The sequence below is a fragment of the Typopeltis vanoorti genome, chromosome 10 (genome assembly GCF_054136105.1).
Source record: "Typopeltis vanoorti isolate ZY-2024b chromosome 10, IOZ_Tvanoo_1.0, whole genome shotgun sequence".
NCBI classification, from domain to species: domain Eukaryota; kingdom Metazoa; phylum Arthropoda; class Arachnida; order Uropygi; family Thelyphonidae; genus Typopeltis; species Typopeltis vanoorti.
Genome location: NC_143558.1, coordinates 130,687,214 through 130,704,954, shown reverse-complemented (window position 1 = coordinate 130,704,954; position 17,741 = coordinate 130,687,214). Strand labels below are relative to the sequence as shown.

At 37.2% G+C, this 17,741-nt stretch overlaps 1 protein-coding gene across 1 annotated transcript in view; it reads left to right on the top strand.

Moving 5' to 3' along the window:
* LOC150102797 (anoctamin-6-like) overlaps positions 1 to 15,478 on the top strand; it is a 210,737-nt gene extending 195,259 nt beyond the window's left edge. The window contains exon 8 of the mRNA XM_090399801.1: positions 15,286 to 15,478. Coding sequence (XP_090255927.1) covers positions 15,286 to 15,450 — 165 coding nt within the window. The 3' untranslated portion in view covers positions 15,451 to 15,478. The remainder of the gene's footprint in view (positions 1 to 15,285) is intronic.
* The last annotated feature ends 2,263 nt before the right edge of the window (positions 15,479 to 17,741 follow it).

The following is a 17,741-nucleotide window of genomic DNA, read 5'->3' as shown; positions in this document are numbered from 1 at the left end:
AGAGTCAGAACAAAGGGCACTTTTACTAATAACCCTACCAAACTTATCACCTGCAGTCAGTTGAACATCTGCCTGTATCCTACTGGCAGCATCATTGACATAAAGGTTAAAAAGCAGGCTGTCGTAAGTGGTTTTTCACAGTACCAATCCCTCTGGAAAACTACTTATGATCCTCCTCTTGTTTGATACAGCTCCCCTATACACAACTCTGTGATATCCATCAGCCAGCCAGTTAACCAATCTCATATCCAACTCACATATGACCTCATCATGCCACACCTTATCAAATGCCTTTGTAAAATCAAAAATGGCAGTACAGTAGTCCTCCCTTATTCATGGTTTCAATTACCCACATTCAACCTTGGTCCAAAAATATTAAATGGAAAATTACAGAAATAAACAATTCATAAGTTTTAATTTGTGCACTGTTCTGAGTAGCATGATGAAATCTTGTGCCATCCCTTTGCCCAGCATATTCAAACTATACTGCATATGCTATCCATCTGTTAGTCACTGATGGGTTGGGACTAATTTCTAAAGGAAGCACTTTACACTTCTCTTTGTCATATCCAAATTGTGTGCCATTCTGAGTAGTTCCTGGTTATCACATTGACTGTCACAGTGCAGTGCTTATGTTCAAGTAACCCTTATTTTACTTGATAATGGCCCCAAAGTGCAAAGAGTAGTGATGCTGGTAATTCAGATATGAAAAAGCAAAAGTTCTCGACTTTAAGGAAAGAAAAAAAAAAAAAAATCACAACTTTCATATTGTTATGATTTTTACATTACAGTATGTTAAATATTATATTTTATATTGTTATCCAGTATATTGTTATAATTGTTCTATTTTATTATTAGTGATTGTTCTTAATCTCTTTCTCTGCCAAATTTATAAATTAAACTTTATGATAGGTAGGTATCCATGTATGTATAGGAAAAAATAGTATATGGAGTTTTCGGTATTATCAACAGTTTCAGGTATCCACTGGGAGATCTTGGAATGTATTCCACACAGATAAGGGGATGGAGGCTACTACTGCTGTATATATTCCTTTCCCTTATCAACTGCTTTTGTAACTTTATTATAAAAGGCAAGCAAATGTACTGGAACAAGAGCATCTCTTATCAACTCTATCCTGACTTTCATAGATATTACCCTCCTCTGCCAAATTTTGTGTATGGTCCCTTACTAATTTCTCCAAGACATTAACAACCACAGAAGAAATACAAAGTAGTCTATAATTTGATGCCTGCATGCCACCACCAATGTGCAGTGGCACTCATTGGGCACTTTCATTGAATAGGCAGGATAATTGAGCTGTCACTTTTACTCAGTACTTGGTGAAATTCCATCCAGGTCCATTGCATTATTAATTTCCAGAGTATATCTAGTATTTAAAACATCCTCCTCATCAGTGGCACACTCAGGATTTAATCTTGGGGGGGGCCCTGAGTTGAGTAGATGATTTGCGAATACACACTACGCATCGCATACGACCTATGACTGAGCATCTGCAGTGATCGCTAATTCATAAGTAGTATAGAAATAGAAGACACGACCCAACATAAATAAAAAAAAATGAATTTTAATTAGGAAAAGATTTTTGGAAATTTTTCTAGTGTTTTTTCCTTTTCTTTGGGGGGTGCCCAGGCCCCTTCCCCCCCCCCCTCTGGGTGCGCCACTGCTCCTCATACACTTCTAAGCCTCCAATTCTTCCCTTTTTCTCCAGGATTAAATGCTCAATAAATTGATCATAAACACCACCTCCATTTCTATCTAATGGAATCATTCATCAACAGTCATTTCTCCTCATATTAGCCACATCATGAATTCCTTGGGATTTTATTTAAACTGTATAGCTAATCTTTCCTTGTATTCCATTTTTGTCTTCCATTCTGTACTAATCATATTCCTCATGCAACTGCTCTTCACCTCTCTTTATACTTTTTCCACAATCACTCTTTATTTTTGCAGTTCCTGTTTTATCTTTTCATTTGAGGGTTGCTGTTGATCAGTATTTCTTTACTAGCTTCCATGCACTTGAAATCCCTTGCAATTTTTCCATCCATGGAACTGCCCCAATCTGATTTCTAAGATTATTATACTATCCTGCCTGATAATCCTATTCAGATTCCAAGGCAATACTGTATGGTCACTCTCACCAGTGGGGGTGAGGCAGTATTGACATCTCAGTTACAATCAGCTGATTGTAACTAATTGTGATTCCTCTAATCCAAAGATGAAGTCCAAAAACTCTCAGTCCCTTTTTTTCTCTCTACTACATCTTGAGACATTTGTCTCAAGCAACATGTGGTAGAGAATACAAAGAGTTCCTCAAGAATTCCAGAAATTCCATTCTCTTACTACTGTATGCTGCTTCTCTGCCCAGTTTATACTCTTATAGTTAAAATCTCCCATAATGATCATTTACCAAATTGATCTGCCTAAACATTTCCTGCTTATCAACCTCTGTTTTCCCTAACGTATATCTTGTCCTGTCCACCTGCACCTCATACTATGCACTTTCAAAACTATTACTGCAATTGCCTTCCAAACTCCCTAGTCTGGAAGGACTTAACTCACCACTTATCATAGTAGCAGTCCACCACACCATTTGCCTTTCCTATCCTGACAAAATATTATTATTATATGACACCTCTAGGCAGTCCATAGACTCATCGAGGGAGGGCACTTGCTCTACAACTGTCTCCACCAACTGACCGCAACTACACCAGCGGCATCTACCAACCACCATCACTGGTATTTCCACAGACAATCACATATGTTATACCCTTCTATTCCTGTTAGGATAGGCTGAAGCTGTCAGTGTCATTGCAGTTCCTTTCTTGATACTCCTGGCATTCGTATAAAGAAACATTAATGCACTGTCACCATTTCTGTACTTATCATTATTCCTAAGAGTAGTAAAACAAGGATGTACCCTCTCACCTCTGTGTTTCAATATATAAATATAAATGACATCTCAAAACAATATAATATGACAATATCTAAAGAAAAACAAAAGTAATGGCATTCAAAGGAAAAAACCCAATAAGAAGTAAAATAGTGATAGATAATAAAATATTAGAATAAGTAAATACTTTCAGATACTTGGGATGAGATATCTTTCCTTCGTGTGATTTATCATACGAAGAAGAAAAAGACAGACACCAAAATATCAAACTTTGTCAAAGTAAATGGCATAATAAATAATATATTTAAGCCATCTCTAGTACAAAAACACACTAGAATCAGACTATATCATGTCTTGTCAAAACCAACTCTACTATACAGAAGCAAAACATGGACCATAAAAAGGAAAGATGAAAAATGAATTCAAACAGCAGAAATGAAGTTTCTCAGAAAAACAGCTGGATATACCAAGTGGAACCATAAAACAAATGAAGAAATCTTACAATCCCTGAAAATAAAACCAATTAATTACTACATAAGACAGTATGAACAAAAATGACTAGAACATTTAAATCGAATGGACAACAGCAGACTACCAAAAATATTATACAGATACAAAATAAGTGGGAAAAGAAGAATCAGAAGACCAAGAAAGAGATGGAATGAGAGGAACAGGCACCCATATTAGGAAAAAGGAGATCATTATTCCCTCTAGACTACTCCACTTGACTCTGAAATATACCATACATTCCTCTAATTAGCTAACCCCACAAGAGGCCATTTCTGCTATCCATCTTGGCAACTCTAGTTTCTCTGCCTTAACATTCTTACTTTTCTAGAGAAGAATAGTCTATCTAGATGCCTATGCCCTTCCATGTTCAAATAGTCCACCCTCTTGTCTTCAAATGCACCCTGAACAACCACCTCCTTGCTATCATGTCATTCATTATCTTTGCTCTCCTCAATTCTGCATTATCATATCTGGATAAAACACTCACTATCTTTCCTCTCATACTTTCTGCTGCACAGTTCCTAACAGTAACCTCAAATCTCTCACATTTCCTTTCAGATAATTTGTACCAACTATCGCTATTGTATTGTCAAGAGTCTCACCTTGTTTGTCACATACAGACTATTGTTCCTCTAGGCAAACATTCCTCTAACATTCTATTCTGCACACCACAAATCTTTCAATCTCTATACATCACTCCCTCACAGATCCATTCATTTTTTGCTCACCTACATATCTCTCCACCACCCCCTCCTAATTCTCCTTTGTAGCCCAGTCGGTTTCGATGATGCGTTTTGACTGCAAAGACCATGGTTCGAATCCCATTTAGAACGCAAAGAACTCTCATCAGTGCTTTTCAACTGAAGGTAAAATAGCCCCATCTCATACAGAGGTGGCAGGGATTTTGATCCTGCAAAACAGCAAACTGAGCAGAAAAGCACACAATAATTTACAGACATAGTATACTAGCCTCATAGCCTTAGTTGCTGTAGCCATAAATCCAAAATATTGCTTTCTCTCTCTATCATCTACCTTCCCCTTTCTGCTATATTCTCTCGACTTTCCCTCATTCTCTAGTTCGCTCTCTCATACTTCTTCACTATGAATGCTGACCAATGTGTAACCTTACAAGAAAGAATTTCCATACTTCTTGTTGATAAATGGATGCTTCAGTTATCCTTTGAACATTTCTGATCTCTGCCTTCACACAAGTGAACTCATTTTTTATACCCTGCATGATTCACACTTCCTAATATGAAGTCCATGCTGCTTGATGCTTGCCTCTCACAACTCGCTCCTAGCAAACACTCATTTCCTTAGCACCATCGCTGCTAGTACTGAAACCTGAGATACTTATTTCGAGACCACCCAAATCCTCACACTGTCTGCATTTCATGCAAACATGCACGTCTTCTTATCTCATCTGCCATATTTTTAAATGACCGGAAGAGTACATGCTACAAAATCTTGTCATATTTTGCAAAATGTGATCTTTAAATTGTGGTGGGCTGGCCAATAATGAATCAGTAAATGGATATACAATCACTGCCATAACTGATAAAGTTTCCAGTTGGTTACAAAGTAAATTATATTCTTGTTTTAATCCTTTACCTAAATGTAAGCAAACAAATCTGCATATGACATACATTCCTGAGGAGACTACTTCTGTATAGAGCCTATTGACTTTACATCTATTGATTCAGTACCTCACAACGCACAGCACACTTTCTTTTCGACTTCTATATTACTATGCATTATGGGAAAGTTTACTACTCAGATTGGTTTTGGTTATTATTAAGGATAACAAAGTGAAGGGATGCTGATCATATGCCTGATAGCATTAGAAGAAAGAAAGCAACCTCTACTCCTTTATACCATCATGTAGTCAAAAGCTTTCTAAACAACCAAAATCCAGAAATGATTGGTATGCATGTGATTGGCCGTTACTGCCCAGCATTTGCTCTCCAGTCACCCCTGCAGTTGACCATAAAATTGATGTAAGCTAAGAAAATGGAACAGTGTGAGAAATAGCTCATTGTAAAATTTTATCTATTTTTATCTTTCCTTGATGAAATATTCACAAGTGGGTAGCCTACATCATCTCACCAAAAATCTGATATTTACTAGAATTCTTCTATGGGTATCTCCATAGAGTCAGATGACTCATTGCAGAAGACCCACACTAACCTTTTATACACGAATACCTCTCCATAAAATCATTCACTGTCTGTCAAGATACAACTAATTCTAGCAATTCATTCCATTCATTTGTCACTCTCCAAGCAAAAAATCTAGTTTGCCCACTTTTACACAACTTCCAGGGGTGAGCTCTAGTTCTCTCTCTATTCATCATGTACTGAAAAATTTCCTTCATGTCAGTCTTATAGAATCTTATAAGTTAATAAGGTTCTGTCATATCCCTTCTTTTCTGCCTATCAACTACACTTTGTAGCCACTACACCTTCAACCTTTTCTCTCATTCCACAGATCTGTCACCAGTTTGGTCACTCATCTTTGAATCTCCTCCACCACCTCCGATTCCCAAGAAATCCAGGTGACCACATCTGTGCACAGGTAGTCAAAATGTGGCCAAATCATAGCCTCATAAAGAGAGATAATAACCTCCTTAACTTTACTGGGTAGTATGTTTCTCAGCATTTAATAATTCTTTGAGCTCAACTTCTACAATATGCCTTCTGAACTTAGTCCCTAGCTTCATCAATTTCCTGCAGTTCTGTACCATCAAATATGATACACAGTATGTAACTTTTCAACCCAAAGTGCATAAACTTTTCATTTTGCCACATTAAGTTAATTATTATTCTTTTTCCATAGTTGGACTATTGCTTCCAGCCTTCCAACCCAATCATATGCACCGAACTTATTACCAAAGTAACCATCACAGGCATGGAAACATACATTCCACACAGTACTCTGAACTGCCATTCCCTAACGAAACCCTGGTTCTCCAAAAGATGTGCCAAGGCTGTACAGATGAAACACCAGACATACCACAACTGGCTGAAGTCAATAACCTCATCCTCTTTTAAAGCTTATACCAAAGCCCAAAATAGATGCAAAAAAAAAAACAATCAATGCTTCCAAAACAGAGTTAGAAAGAGCAAAAAGTAGGAAACTAGCAGCCTGTCGAAATGGTAGCTGAGCCTTTTGGTCTCTTGTCAAAGCAATTGGCCATAACTTCTGCCCAACACTATGGTTCTAGAACCCAGATGGTTCTATTGCATCATCACCCACAGAAAAAGCCAATCTTCTGGCTTCACACTTTGCTTCCAATGCATGCATAACTGATGATGGTAAATTTCTCCCAACTATTCCAGACACCAAACATACAATGCCCCATATATCCTTTTGCCAGGATGAGATTAGAAAAATACTGTCCAAATTAGACACAAAAAAAGTCTCCTGGCCCTAATGGCATTTCCCCCAATTGTCCTGAAAGTTTGCACACCAGAACTATCTCCTATCCTCTGTTGCCTGTATACTCTCTTACTCCACTGGAATCTATCCCAAAAACTGGAAATTGGCCTAAATTCAGCCCATTCCCAAGAAGGGTGACAAAGTCACTGCTGTCCAACTACTGCCCTATGTCGCTTACCTCAGTCCTGTCAAAAGTAATGGAAAAAATCATCAATTCCAAACTTTTACACTATCTTGAAAACACCCATCTATCAACTATTAACCTGCTGCCGATCAACAGGAGATCTCTGACTCTGGATCTGTGATGGTGGTGGCTCCCTATCCTCTCAACAATCAATTAACGCTGGGGTTCCACAAGGTTTTGTCCTCTCACCAACCCTCTTCCTGCTATATATCAATGACCTACTTCAATTGACCTACAACCCAATACACAGTTTTGCAGATGACAGCACACTACACTCCTCGCTTGCATTTGATAAACCTTACACAACTCACCTCAACCTACAGAACATCAACTACCACCACGCTCAATTCCGATCTCCAAGCCATCCTACAATAGGGTTCGGATAATCTCATCAATTTCAATGCTAATAAAACCCAGTTCTGTAATATTTCCCATAAAAAAGAACCATTTTTTCCCAGTATCCTTTTCGACAATACCCAAATTTCCAGACAGCCTAAGATCTCGCTCCTCGGAATCACCCTGGCACAAACATCTCAAACATTGCATCCTCAGCTTCAAAAAAATTAGGATTTCTCTTTTGCTCAAGACGTTACTTCATCCCTGAACAGCTGTTAATATTATACAAATCCACCCAGCTAATGAATACTGCTCCTACATATGGAGTGGCAGTGCCTAGAAGCTTTCTCAAAATGCTTGACTCAATACAGGGGAGAGCAATTAGTGACTTATTAATGACCCATCTCTTACCAACTCTCTCTCCCCCACTTTCACACAGACATATGGTTTCTGCAGTATGTATATTCTACAAACATTTCCATGGGAAATGCTCATCTGAAATAACATCAATAATTCCTCCACTCAGTACTAAGCTCGTTGGAACACGTGCAGCTGCTTCTTAACAACCCTTCATGGTACACCTAGAAACAAACAGAACCTTTTCCTCCTCCTTCATCCTGCAAACTGCTGCACTGTGGAACAGTCTCCCACCTGCTATGTTTCCAAAGGAATACAATTTACAGTCATTTAAATGTAAACAAGTTCCTCCTTTCCCAACCCACTACTCATACACTGTACTAATGTACTATAGGCTGATCAACCAACCTCTTGTGTATGAGCACAAAATAAAATAAAAAAAAAAAAAATCCTGCAGAATGATTTAAATAAACTATATTACCCGTATCAACTATTTTCCTCCCCAGTTTTTCAGCATCAGCAAACAACTGAATATCTTCTCCTTAAATATATGACTGTCTAAATTAAAGACTAGTGGCCTTTGCACACAACCATCAGGCACTCCATTAGTCACCCTCATTCTTGTAGATTCTGCTCCACCATGTACTGCTCTCTGGTGTCTGTCAGCCACCCCTACCCATTCCTATTTACTCTAACTTTTGTAATAGTTTTCCATGCTCTTTCAAAGTCCAGAATTAGGGAAATGGGCATAGTTTGCCCATTTCCCTAATTCTGCTTTCACTCTACTTTTAAACGTGAGTAAATTACTAAGACAGGATTTCACTTTTACAAAGCCCTTTTACCCGCCATAGAGTGTTGTATTTCTATCTACCCACTGCTGGATTTTATCTTTAAACAAATATAAAAATCAACCCTTCAAATTTTTATAAATGATTATTATTGCATGACACTTCCAAGGACTTATCATGGGAGGGCATGCTGTACTAGTCTCACCATCTCTCCTTCTACTTAATTCTCCAACTGATGACATGATGATACTACTACCATCAACAAACAATATTTTAACTCACAAATATTCAAATTCTTTTCCATTGCTAATTGGTATGGTATTCCAAAAAAAAAAAGCATTTCTTCTACTGCGAGTAAGGGAATGTCCATCACATTATATTGTCTGCTATAAATGCACCATTCTTCCACATCACCTCCTACTTGATCAGATTCATTCTCTGCACTCACTTCTCTACCTTCCAGCAGCAGTCTCTCCAAGTGACTCATGTGAGAAATGAATTCGAAGGATAAAGTGGACTGCATTTGAGTGGTTTGGTGAGTCACTTGGAGAGACCACTGTTGGAAGATAGAGAAGTGAGTGCAGAGAATGAATCTGATCAAGTAGGAGGTGATGTGGAAGAATGGGAGAGATTGAAGAGGTGGTTACAAAGGAAGAACTGAGTGGTATGAGTATAGAGAATGAAGAACAGGTGTGCAAGACAGAGGGAATAATAAATTTAGTTTAATTGTCTTTGGTCAGTTAAAAGTCTTTGGCCCTTCCCTTAATGCATAACATTAAACATATCCACAAGGAGATGTGTTTTGCATTATGGGAGATACTGAGAGAGGAGTGATATTAGCTTGCTCCACCTTTGCAACGAGCTGCCCGGTGTTGTACTACCTTACCCCAGTCCTGAAGATACTTTCAGGCACAAACTTTGTTTGCTCACACTTGGATAAAGGATTAAACTAAATTTATTATATTGTGACCAAGTGAAAAATAAACTTTCAACATCTTTCTCTAAATCCAGAGTAATTTAATAAAAAGGTGGCCCACCTTAAAGGTCATTGCAAGGTCATCTCTACCTATAGGCAACTCCTATAGGTAGAGATGACCTTGCTAATGCTTCTGCCTGGTATCTCCACTTGGGCCTGGCTCCCACTGAAGAGACCTCAATAAAGGTTGAAACTAGTCTGGGTAGTGGCCCTTCCCTTAATGCATAACATTATACATATCCACAAGGAGATGTGTTTTGCATTATGGGAGATACTGAGAAAGGAGTGATATTAGCTTGCTCCACCTTTGCAACGAGTTGCCCGGTGTTGTACCACCTTACCCCAGTCCTGAAGATACTTTCAGGCACAAACTTTGTTTGCTCACACTTGGATAAAGGATTAAACTAAATTTATTATAGTCTGACCAAGTAAAAAATAAACTTTCAACATCTTTCTCTAAATCCTGAGTAATTTAATAAAAAGGTGGCCCACCGTTTGGCAACTCCTATAGGTAGAGATGACCTTGCTAATGCTTCTGCCTAGTATCTCCACTTGGGCCTGGCTCCCACTGAAGACCTCAATAAAGGTTGAAACTAGTCTGGGTAGTGGCCCTTCCCTTAATGCATAACATTATACATATCCACAAGGAGATCTGTTTTGCATTATGGAAGATACTGAGAGAGGAGTGATGTTAGCTTGTTCCACCTTTGCAATGAGTTGCCGGTGTTGTACCACCTTACCCCAGTCCTGAAGATACGTTCAGGTGCAAACTTTGTTTGCTCACACTTGGATAAGGGATTAAACTAAATTTATTATAGTCTAACCCAGTGAAAAATAAACTTTCAAGACAGAGGAAAATGGGGTGGCTCAGGGCAGACAGAAGAACACTATTCAAGAAAGGTCGATGTTCCCAGAGGATGTGAATGCATGTATATACAAAAAAGGGAAGGGGATGATGTGGGATCAAGGAAAAACAGTTGGATTTGTGGAAGGTTCTAAGACAAATAAGGAGAAAAAGAAATGGCTGAAATTAGACATGGAGAAGTCACATCAAATAAGTGGTATCAGTGGAACTAGCTGTAGATCTAGGAATAAGCTGCTGTGTTTGTACACAAATACTATAAGGGTAATCAACAAGGCAAATGAAATGGTTGCATTAATTGAATCTATTCACCCAAAAATTGTTGGAATAAGTGAGACATGGTTGGATGAGGACAACATCCTGACAGGAACAGAGATGGAAGGGTATGATGTGTTTTGTGAGGACAGAAAGGGTAAAAAATGGAGGGGAAGTGTTATTGATGATAAAGAAAGAGTTATGTCCATACAAAGTAGAGTTGCAAGAGGGGAAATAGTGCCAGTGGTTTTGAGGTAGTATGGTGTGAGGTAGAGGTGAATAGAATGAAATACTTAGTTGGATGTTGTTATAGACCTGGTAATGTGGATGGAAGTGACTATGAAATGTACAAGCGAATAAGAAAAGGGTGATTTTAACTATGGAAATATAGAATGGGATGATGAGACAGCAACTGGAAGTAACGAAAATGAGTTTCTTGAGTTTTTGAGGGATAACTACCTCGGACAGTATGTAACAGAGGGCATGCAAGAATTGACAGTCTTGGATTGGGTCATCTCATCAGAGGATGTAATTATAAATTAGGTGTCAAATCATCCACCAATTGGTGAGAGTGACCATGAGGTGATTACCTGGGTGGTTGCCAGCAGTGTGAGGACCTCTGTAAGAAAAGGATATATGTGGAACTACAAGACTGGTAATTACGAGGAACTCAGGAGACAGGAGTTAGCTGGAAAAGAGATCAGTGTAGCTTGGGGGGGGGGGGTGATATTCAAGAACTATCTAGTAGAAGCAATGTCTAAATGTATTCCAAGGGTCAGAAGGTTAAATAAGGTAGGTGAAATGGATGAATGAAGAGATTAAGTGTGTGATACAGAGAAAAAAAAGCATTATGGTGGCAGCATAAGAGAAGTATTAATAACCAATTCCATGAGGATTGCAAAGAACAGGCAAGGAGGGTGACTTGGTTGGTAAGGGTAGCAAAAGTAAAGTGAGAGCAACAGTTAGGTAATGAAGCCAAAAATAATCCTAAGGAGCTCTTTCAATGTGTAGCCAGGAAAAAAAAAAAAAGAATGATGATGATTGATTATGGAAGGATGACATTAATTGCAGAAACAATGATATAATGACAATTCCTGCAGAAGATATAGTGAAAATACCTAATGAGCAGTTCATAAAGGTGTTTTGTTTCTATGAATGTGAGATCATGGAAAGATTGAGAGCAGTTGATGTTGGGATGAAGAGACTGACTGTAAGTGAGCAAGAGTTGTATGGGGAATTGAGTAAACTTGATGATGTTAACATGGTTGTGGTACTTGATAATATATCACCATGTATTCTGAAGGAACGTGCCAAGGAGTTGACATCTGCCTTGACATATTTTTTTAATGAGTCTTGCTATGGCTCAAATTCCAAAGGAGTGGAAGGAGGGCAAGATTGTGCTGCTTCATAAGGGACGTGATAGAACTTGAGCATCAAATTATAGGCCTCTCTGTGTGTATGTCAGGTGTTGTGGTTAAGTTTTTGAAGATGGTGAGAACTAGGATCCAGAATTTGGTTGACAACAATTGTATTATCTTTGATGGACAATATGAATTTGCTAAAGGGAGATCATGCTTTAGTAATTTACTTACTTATTACAATAAGGTGACTACTTTCTTGGATAGAGAAGAGGGATACACAGTGGTATACTTGGATTTTGCAAAGGTGTTTGATAGATTACCGCATGATAAGTTAATATTCAATCTACAGCGGATTGGGTTGGATATTAGATTAGTGCATTGGATCAGAGACTGGCTATCTGATAGGTATTAGCAAGTTCTGTATGGGGGAGCAATACCCCAGAAGAGGAAAGTTACTAGTGGTGTGCCTCAGGGGTCTGTTTTGAGGCTATTGCTGTTTAACCTGTATGTTAATGATATTGGCAAAGATTTGGATGGAGATATTCAGTTGTTTGCAGATGATGCAAAGTTGGGACAAACTATGAAGAGACGAACTATGATGAACAAGAAGATGGTATGGCCTTACAAGAAGACTTGAATAAATTGAGTGAATGGGCATAGGATGTGAGTTTAATGTTGAAATGTAAGGTTTTAAAGGATGGGATGTAGAATTTATGCTTGGTCAGGATATATTGTTGGAAGTGGAGGAAATAAAAGATCTTAGGGTGATAGTGGATAATGCTCTGAAATTTAGGGAACACATTGCCAAAATTGTGAGGACAACAGAAAGAATTCTGGGAATGATGTGGAGAACACTGACTTGTATAAGTAAGGCTTTGGTTAGGCCACAAGGACTACTGTGCACAGATTTAGTCACCTAGTTTTCAAAAGGGCGAAGAGATGACTGATTAAGGTAGTTTCCGATTTCTGGAATGCCGAATATGAGGAAAGATTGAGAAGATGCAATTTGCAGAGTCTAGTAGATAGGAGGAAGAGTCGGTGATATGATAGAGACCTACAAGTTAGTAAAGGGTCAATGTTGGAGAGGTTTTACACAGTAATAACAGTTTTACAGTTTTTTTCTGTAAAACCAAAAACAGTGCGAGATCAGGGGAGTGAGAAGCAGGTTTTTGCATGCAGAGTTATGAATGATTGGAATGCCTTGCCTGAGAGTGTGGTGTCTGCAGAGAATTTGAGTGTGTTTAAAGCATGGTATGATGAGCTGTGTGTATGATAAAAGGACCTCCTAGAAGAGTCTGACCCAATGAGGTCTTGGGATGCTAATAATAATATATATGCATTCCTAACAGGCTCTAACTGATGCTCCCATGCTTTCAGCAGAAGTTCTGAGGTGATGTTTACATTTACATTTCTGGAAAAGAACTGGACACTGACTTGCAAATACTTCACCATTACTCAAGGTGTATTGATGTTGACAAAATTTACTATTATTATTATTGATGCTTCCAGAGATTTGAAATATATTACTGCACTTTTCCACAATGTACACTGCTTAATCCTTCATATACTGCCAACTAATAGTAAATTATGTGTGCAATATGGCCCATTTGTAGTGCACAGAAAAATCACTTGCGATACCCATTTTGTGAATGTTCGGATAAGGATTTCATTGCTATTTTCTATATATTCCAGTGGAAATCTCTATTTTTTTTTTTCTCTAGGCATCCTGCCATTGCAGGTGGTAATACCCTAATGGTAATCTAGTGTAGGTTTTACATTGCAAGGTATTATCTCTAGTTTCCATACTTTAACAACTAAATGATATGTCTCCCTGCTGGGTGTGAAGGAATAAATCTTGTTATACTCCATTATCTCTTTTAAAGCTGTCACTTGCCTCTCTTCTTCACATTTTGGAAAATGATTTCCTGGAGGAATTTCTACCACTATCTCATAAAATTAAAAACTTTGTATAACTAACTGCAAAGAAAAACTTTTCCTGTTGCAAGACTTAATTAAAATCTCATGATATAGAAACAGCTCTACATCATAAGCAAACAAGCTAAGCTACTGTAAAACTGTGGCCAAAAGAAATCCCATAGTGCAGGTATAAACCATACTTGCAGCAAGCTATCACTAATGATTTTCCAAAAGAAAGACCATGCTTTACTCTCCCTCACTTTTGACAATATCTTGCTCATCAACCAAGATCAATTTTCTCTTCTTGGGTTTGACTTTCACATCTAGCCTGTCCTGACACAAACACATTAGTTGCAGGATCTTTTGCCTCCAAAAAATCTTAATAATTTTCTTCTTTTTTTTTGTGCTAAACATTACTCATTACTTCACTGTTATGCAACTTTTGGAGTGGGTCACCTAAAATATTTTTTGCATTATGTCTTTTTTTTTTTTTTTTATAGGTATTTCCATCTGCACTGCTTCATTGAACTGGCTACTACCATTCCTCTACTTTATTTTTATCATGTACAAACATGAATCATCTCCCTGAGATCTAAAATCCTCCTTAACTTCTATTTTTGTTAGTTGGTGTTCTTCAGCTGTCATTAGTCACACCCCTCCATCTTTTCTAAAAATACAATATCCCTTCCATTCATTTTGTCAATCAGGTCTCACTGATGCTGATAATATCTGGCTAAGACCAGCTGACAAATGCAAAAAATTTCCTCTCCTTTATTTCTGACATTCATGAACATGCATTTCAACATCCCCTTGGATGACTAGAGGATGCAATCAAACATATTTCCTAATTTCAGTAGTTTCCCCCTAATTTTGCACTTCTGTCTTCTCATTGAACAAAACTTTCTGTAAGCATCTAACTTCAAAAAGCATTCCATCAGGCATATGCAAGTCCTTTCATCCATGAAATTTACTCCATATTTCTATAAACTGCATACCATTCGTCCTGCACAATTTGCTCATTGACTTATTAGCAATCATTGCCCTTCTCATACTGAGACAGCAGACTTAAAATCTTTACTTTCTTACTCTTAGTTTTCACTTCTTTCAAATCCTCTCTCGTTTGCATATTTCTCACCTTCCAATGATTTGTACCTGCCAAATAAACGTTTTCTGTGGTCTGTAGAAGTTTCCTAACTGTTAAGCCTAGTATACGGGAATTCAGTGCAAGAAGCTGAATGATTTATATATTTCTAGGAGGGAAACAGCAGCTTACCAAACTTATTACTTGGTGTGTGTTTCATAATTGAGGTCTCTCATAAGTTTAACTTGTATATCTTAACAAAATTGCTCAAAATAATGTAGATAACTGCACTTTTTTTTTTATAGCATACTATACTCTTAATGCGAATAGCGATAGGTTCATTAGTTAGTGATTCAGCTGAAGATGTAAATGAAAAAGTGAAACGAGAAAAGTACCTTGCACACAAAGCCTTAGCCAAACTAAGACACACAGGAAGAAGAAAAGAAGACAAGCCTGGATACTTTACATAATTCCAGCGGATGAAATTACTTGTTTCAAGTGAAAACATCTTATGTGAAGAAAAAATAAACATTGTATTATTAGAATAACTGGGATATGAGGAAGTTGTAGGTGCCTTTTTTTGTATTTTAATATTGCTATGTAATTTAACTATACTGGCAGTATTATAAATTAGCAACTGTATATTATTATTTTGATATTCATTTAAGTAAAATATCTTGTACTTAGAGCTCTGGATTACATTAGGGAAAAAAGTTGTATGATGAAAACTTTCCATTACACAAATTAAAACATTTGATGGAAGTATTCACTTCTCATGAAAAACTAAGAAAGGAAATGACCTAAGAAAACATGTATTTAATCCATTTCTTTAATGCTAAAGAAATTTTTGTGAATAAATTGCATGATGAACTGTGCAATTATTTTTTATTGTTTACATTAAGGTACAAACTTTAATATTTCTTATCACAGTACAGTCATTACATTGTTACTTTTCCAGCACTCTTAGTTTTGTTTGCAGGCTGATCACGTTACTTTTCCAGATGTTATCCTTGTGTTTTGATTATTATCAAAATTTCATAGTATTGAGACTTGGCTGAGATTACCCAGTGTCTCAAGAATATCTATACAATTAAATTCATTCAGTCTTTGCACCATCTGGCAGCATATTTCATTTTGATGAAAATTGAAAATACTGCTGGACATTAGCTGCTTTCCATTCTTGAGTTTTTCCTAATTCTCTATTCTACTCACTATCATTATCATCATCACGAACCATGGGCTCACTGTCCGTTGGTGTCCAATGCCTCCTTCACTATCATCTTCCGCCTTTCTTTGTCCAATGCGCAGTTTCGCAGTTTTTGTACATCCATTCCACACTAGTCCTTTATTTTATCTATCTATTCTCTGTATGGTCTACTTCTTCTATTTACACCATCCTTCCTTAATACCAAACATGATTGTCTTTATCTTCCAGTCCTCACTCATTCTGCAAGTTTGTCCAAATAATTGCAGCTTCCATTTTATAATCTTCTGCATTAGATTTTCCTTTGGTTGCATCTTCCGATAGAGCTCTTCATGTATGATTTTCTGTACCCATCCCTTGTTACAGGAAGAATCTTAGAATCTTCCTGTAACAAGTTCTTTCAAATGCCAAAATTCTTTTTCTCAATTCCTTATTTATTACCCACATTTCCAGCACTCTTAGTTTTGTTTGCAGGCTGATCACGTTACTTTTCCAGATGTTATCTATGGCTTTCAGATTTGTTCTTCCCTTTGCAATCCTGATCTTTATTTCTTTTTTACAGTCCAAATCATATGTCATTTTACTTCCCAAATATATGAACTGTTCTACATTCTCTATATCAATTCCATCCACTTGTATCTTTTGTTTCATGTTCTTCTCTCCAATTACCATTGTCTTTGTTTTTTCCAAATTCATAACAAGGCCAAATCTCTTTCTTCATTTAACAGCTTCACTGTTTTTGTAGTTCTCTTTCTTCTTCCATAAATCTCAGATTGTTAATTCTCAATCCCATGTACTAATATTCCTTTTGCACCTTCCTTCATTTTATCCATTGCTCTTTCTATGTGCAATGAAAATGCTTGGTGATATTGGGTCCCCCTGTCTAGTACCTCTGCTTGTTCTAAACCATTTCCATAAAATCATCACCTATTCTGAATGCTGGAATTGCATTCTTATAAACATCTTTTAATATAGCTATTAGTTTTCTATCAATTCTGTATGATTCTAGCACTGCTAATGTCACTTTCTGGTCAATACTGTCAAATGCCTTCTGAAAATCAACAAAGCAGGTATATATAGTTTTTGTTTTTTTCTCCCTAGCTTTCTCTGCTATTAACCGCATTTGCAAAATCTGTTGAACTGTGCTTCTATCTTTCTAAATCCTGCTTGTTCGTCTGCAAGGTATGCTTCCAATTGTGTTCTCAATCTTTCTGTCCATTATGGACAGGAACCAACTTATATAGCATAACAACCAGCTCCTTGCCTGTATTATCTCTTTACAATGATTTTAATGCTAATCATAATTTTCTGGATACTTCTATATTCCCAACTAGAATATTCTTCTATCTCTTCATATAAAAGTGCAGTGTTTCACACTTAGATATTCAGCCATCCTTGAACCAAACATTTGGAAATAGTATGAACTCTTGTTTAATGTTTCTATATTACACATAATATAGTCTAGTGAAAGGAATCAATTCTTAGCCTATAGCTGAGTATTAAACAGGCATATATATATATTTTATATGTGACCTACCCACAACAGGTTGTAAATCA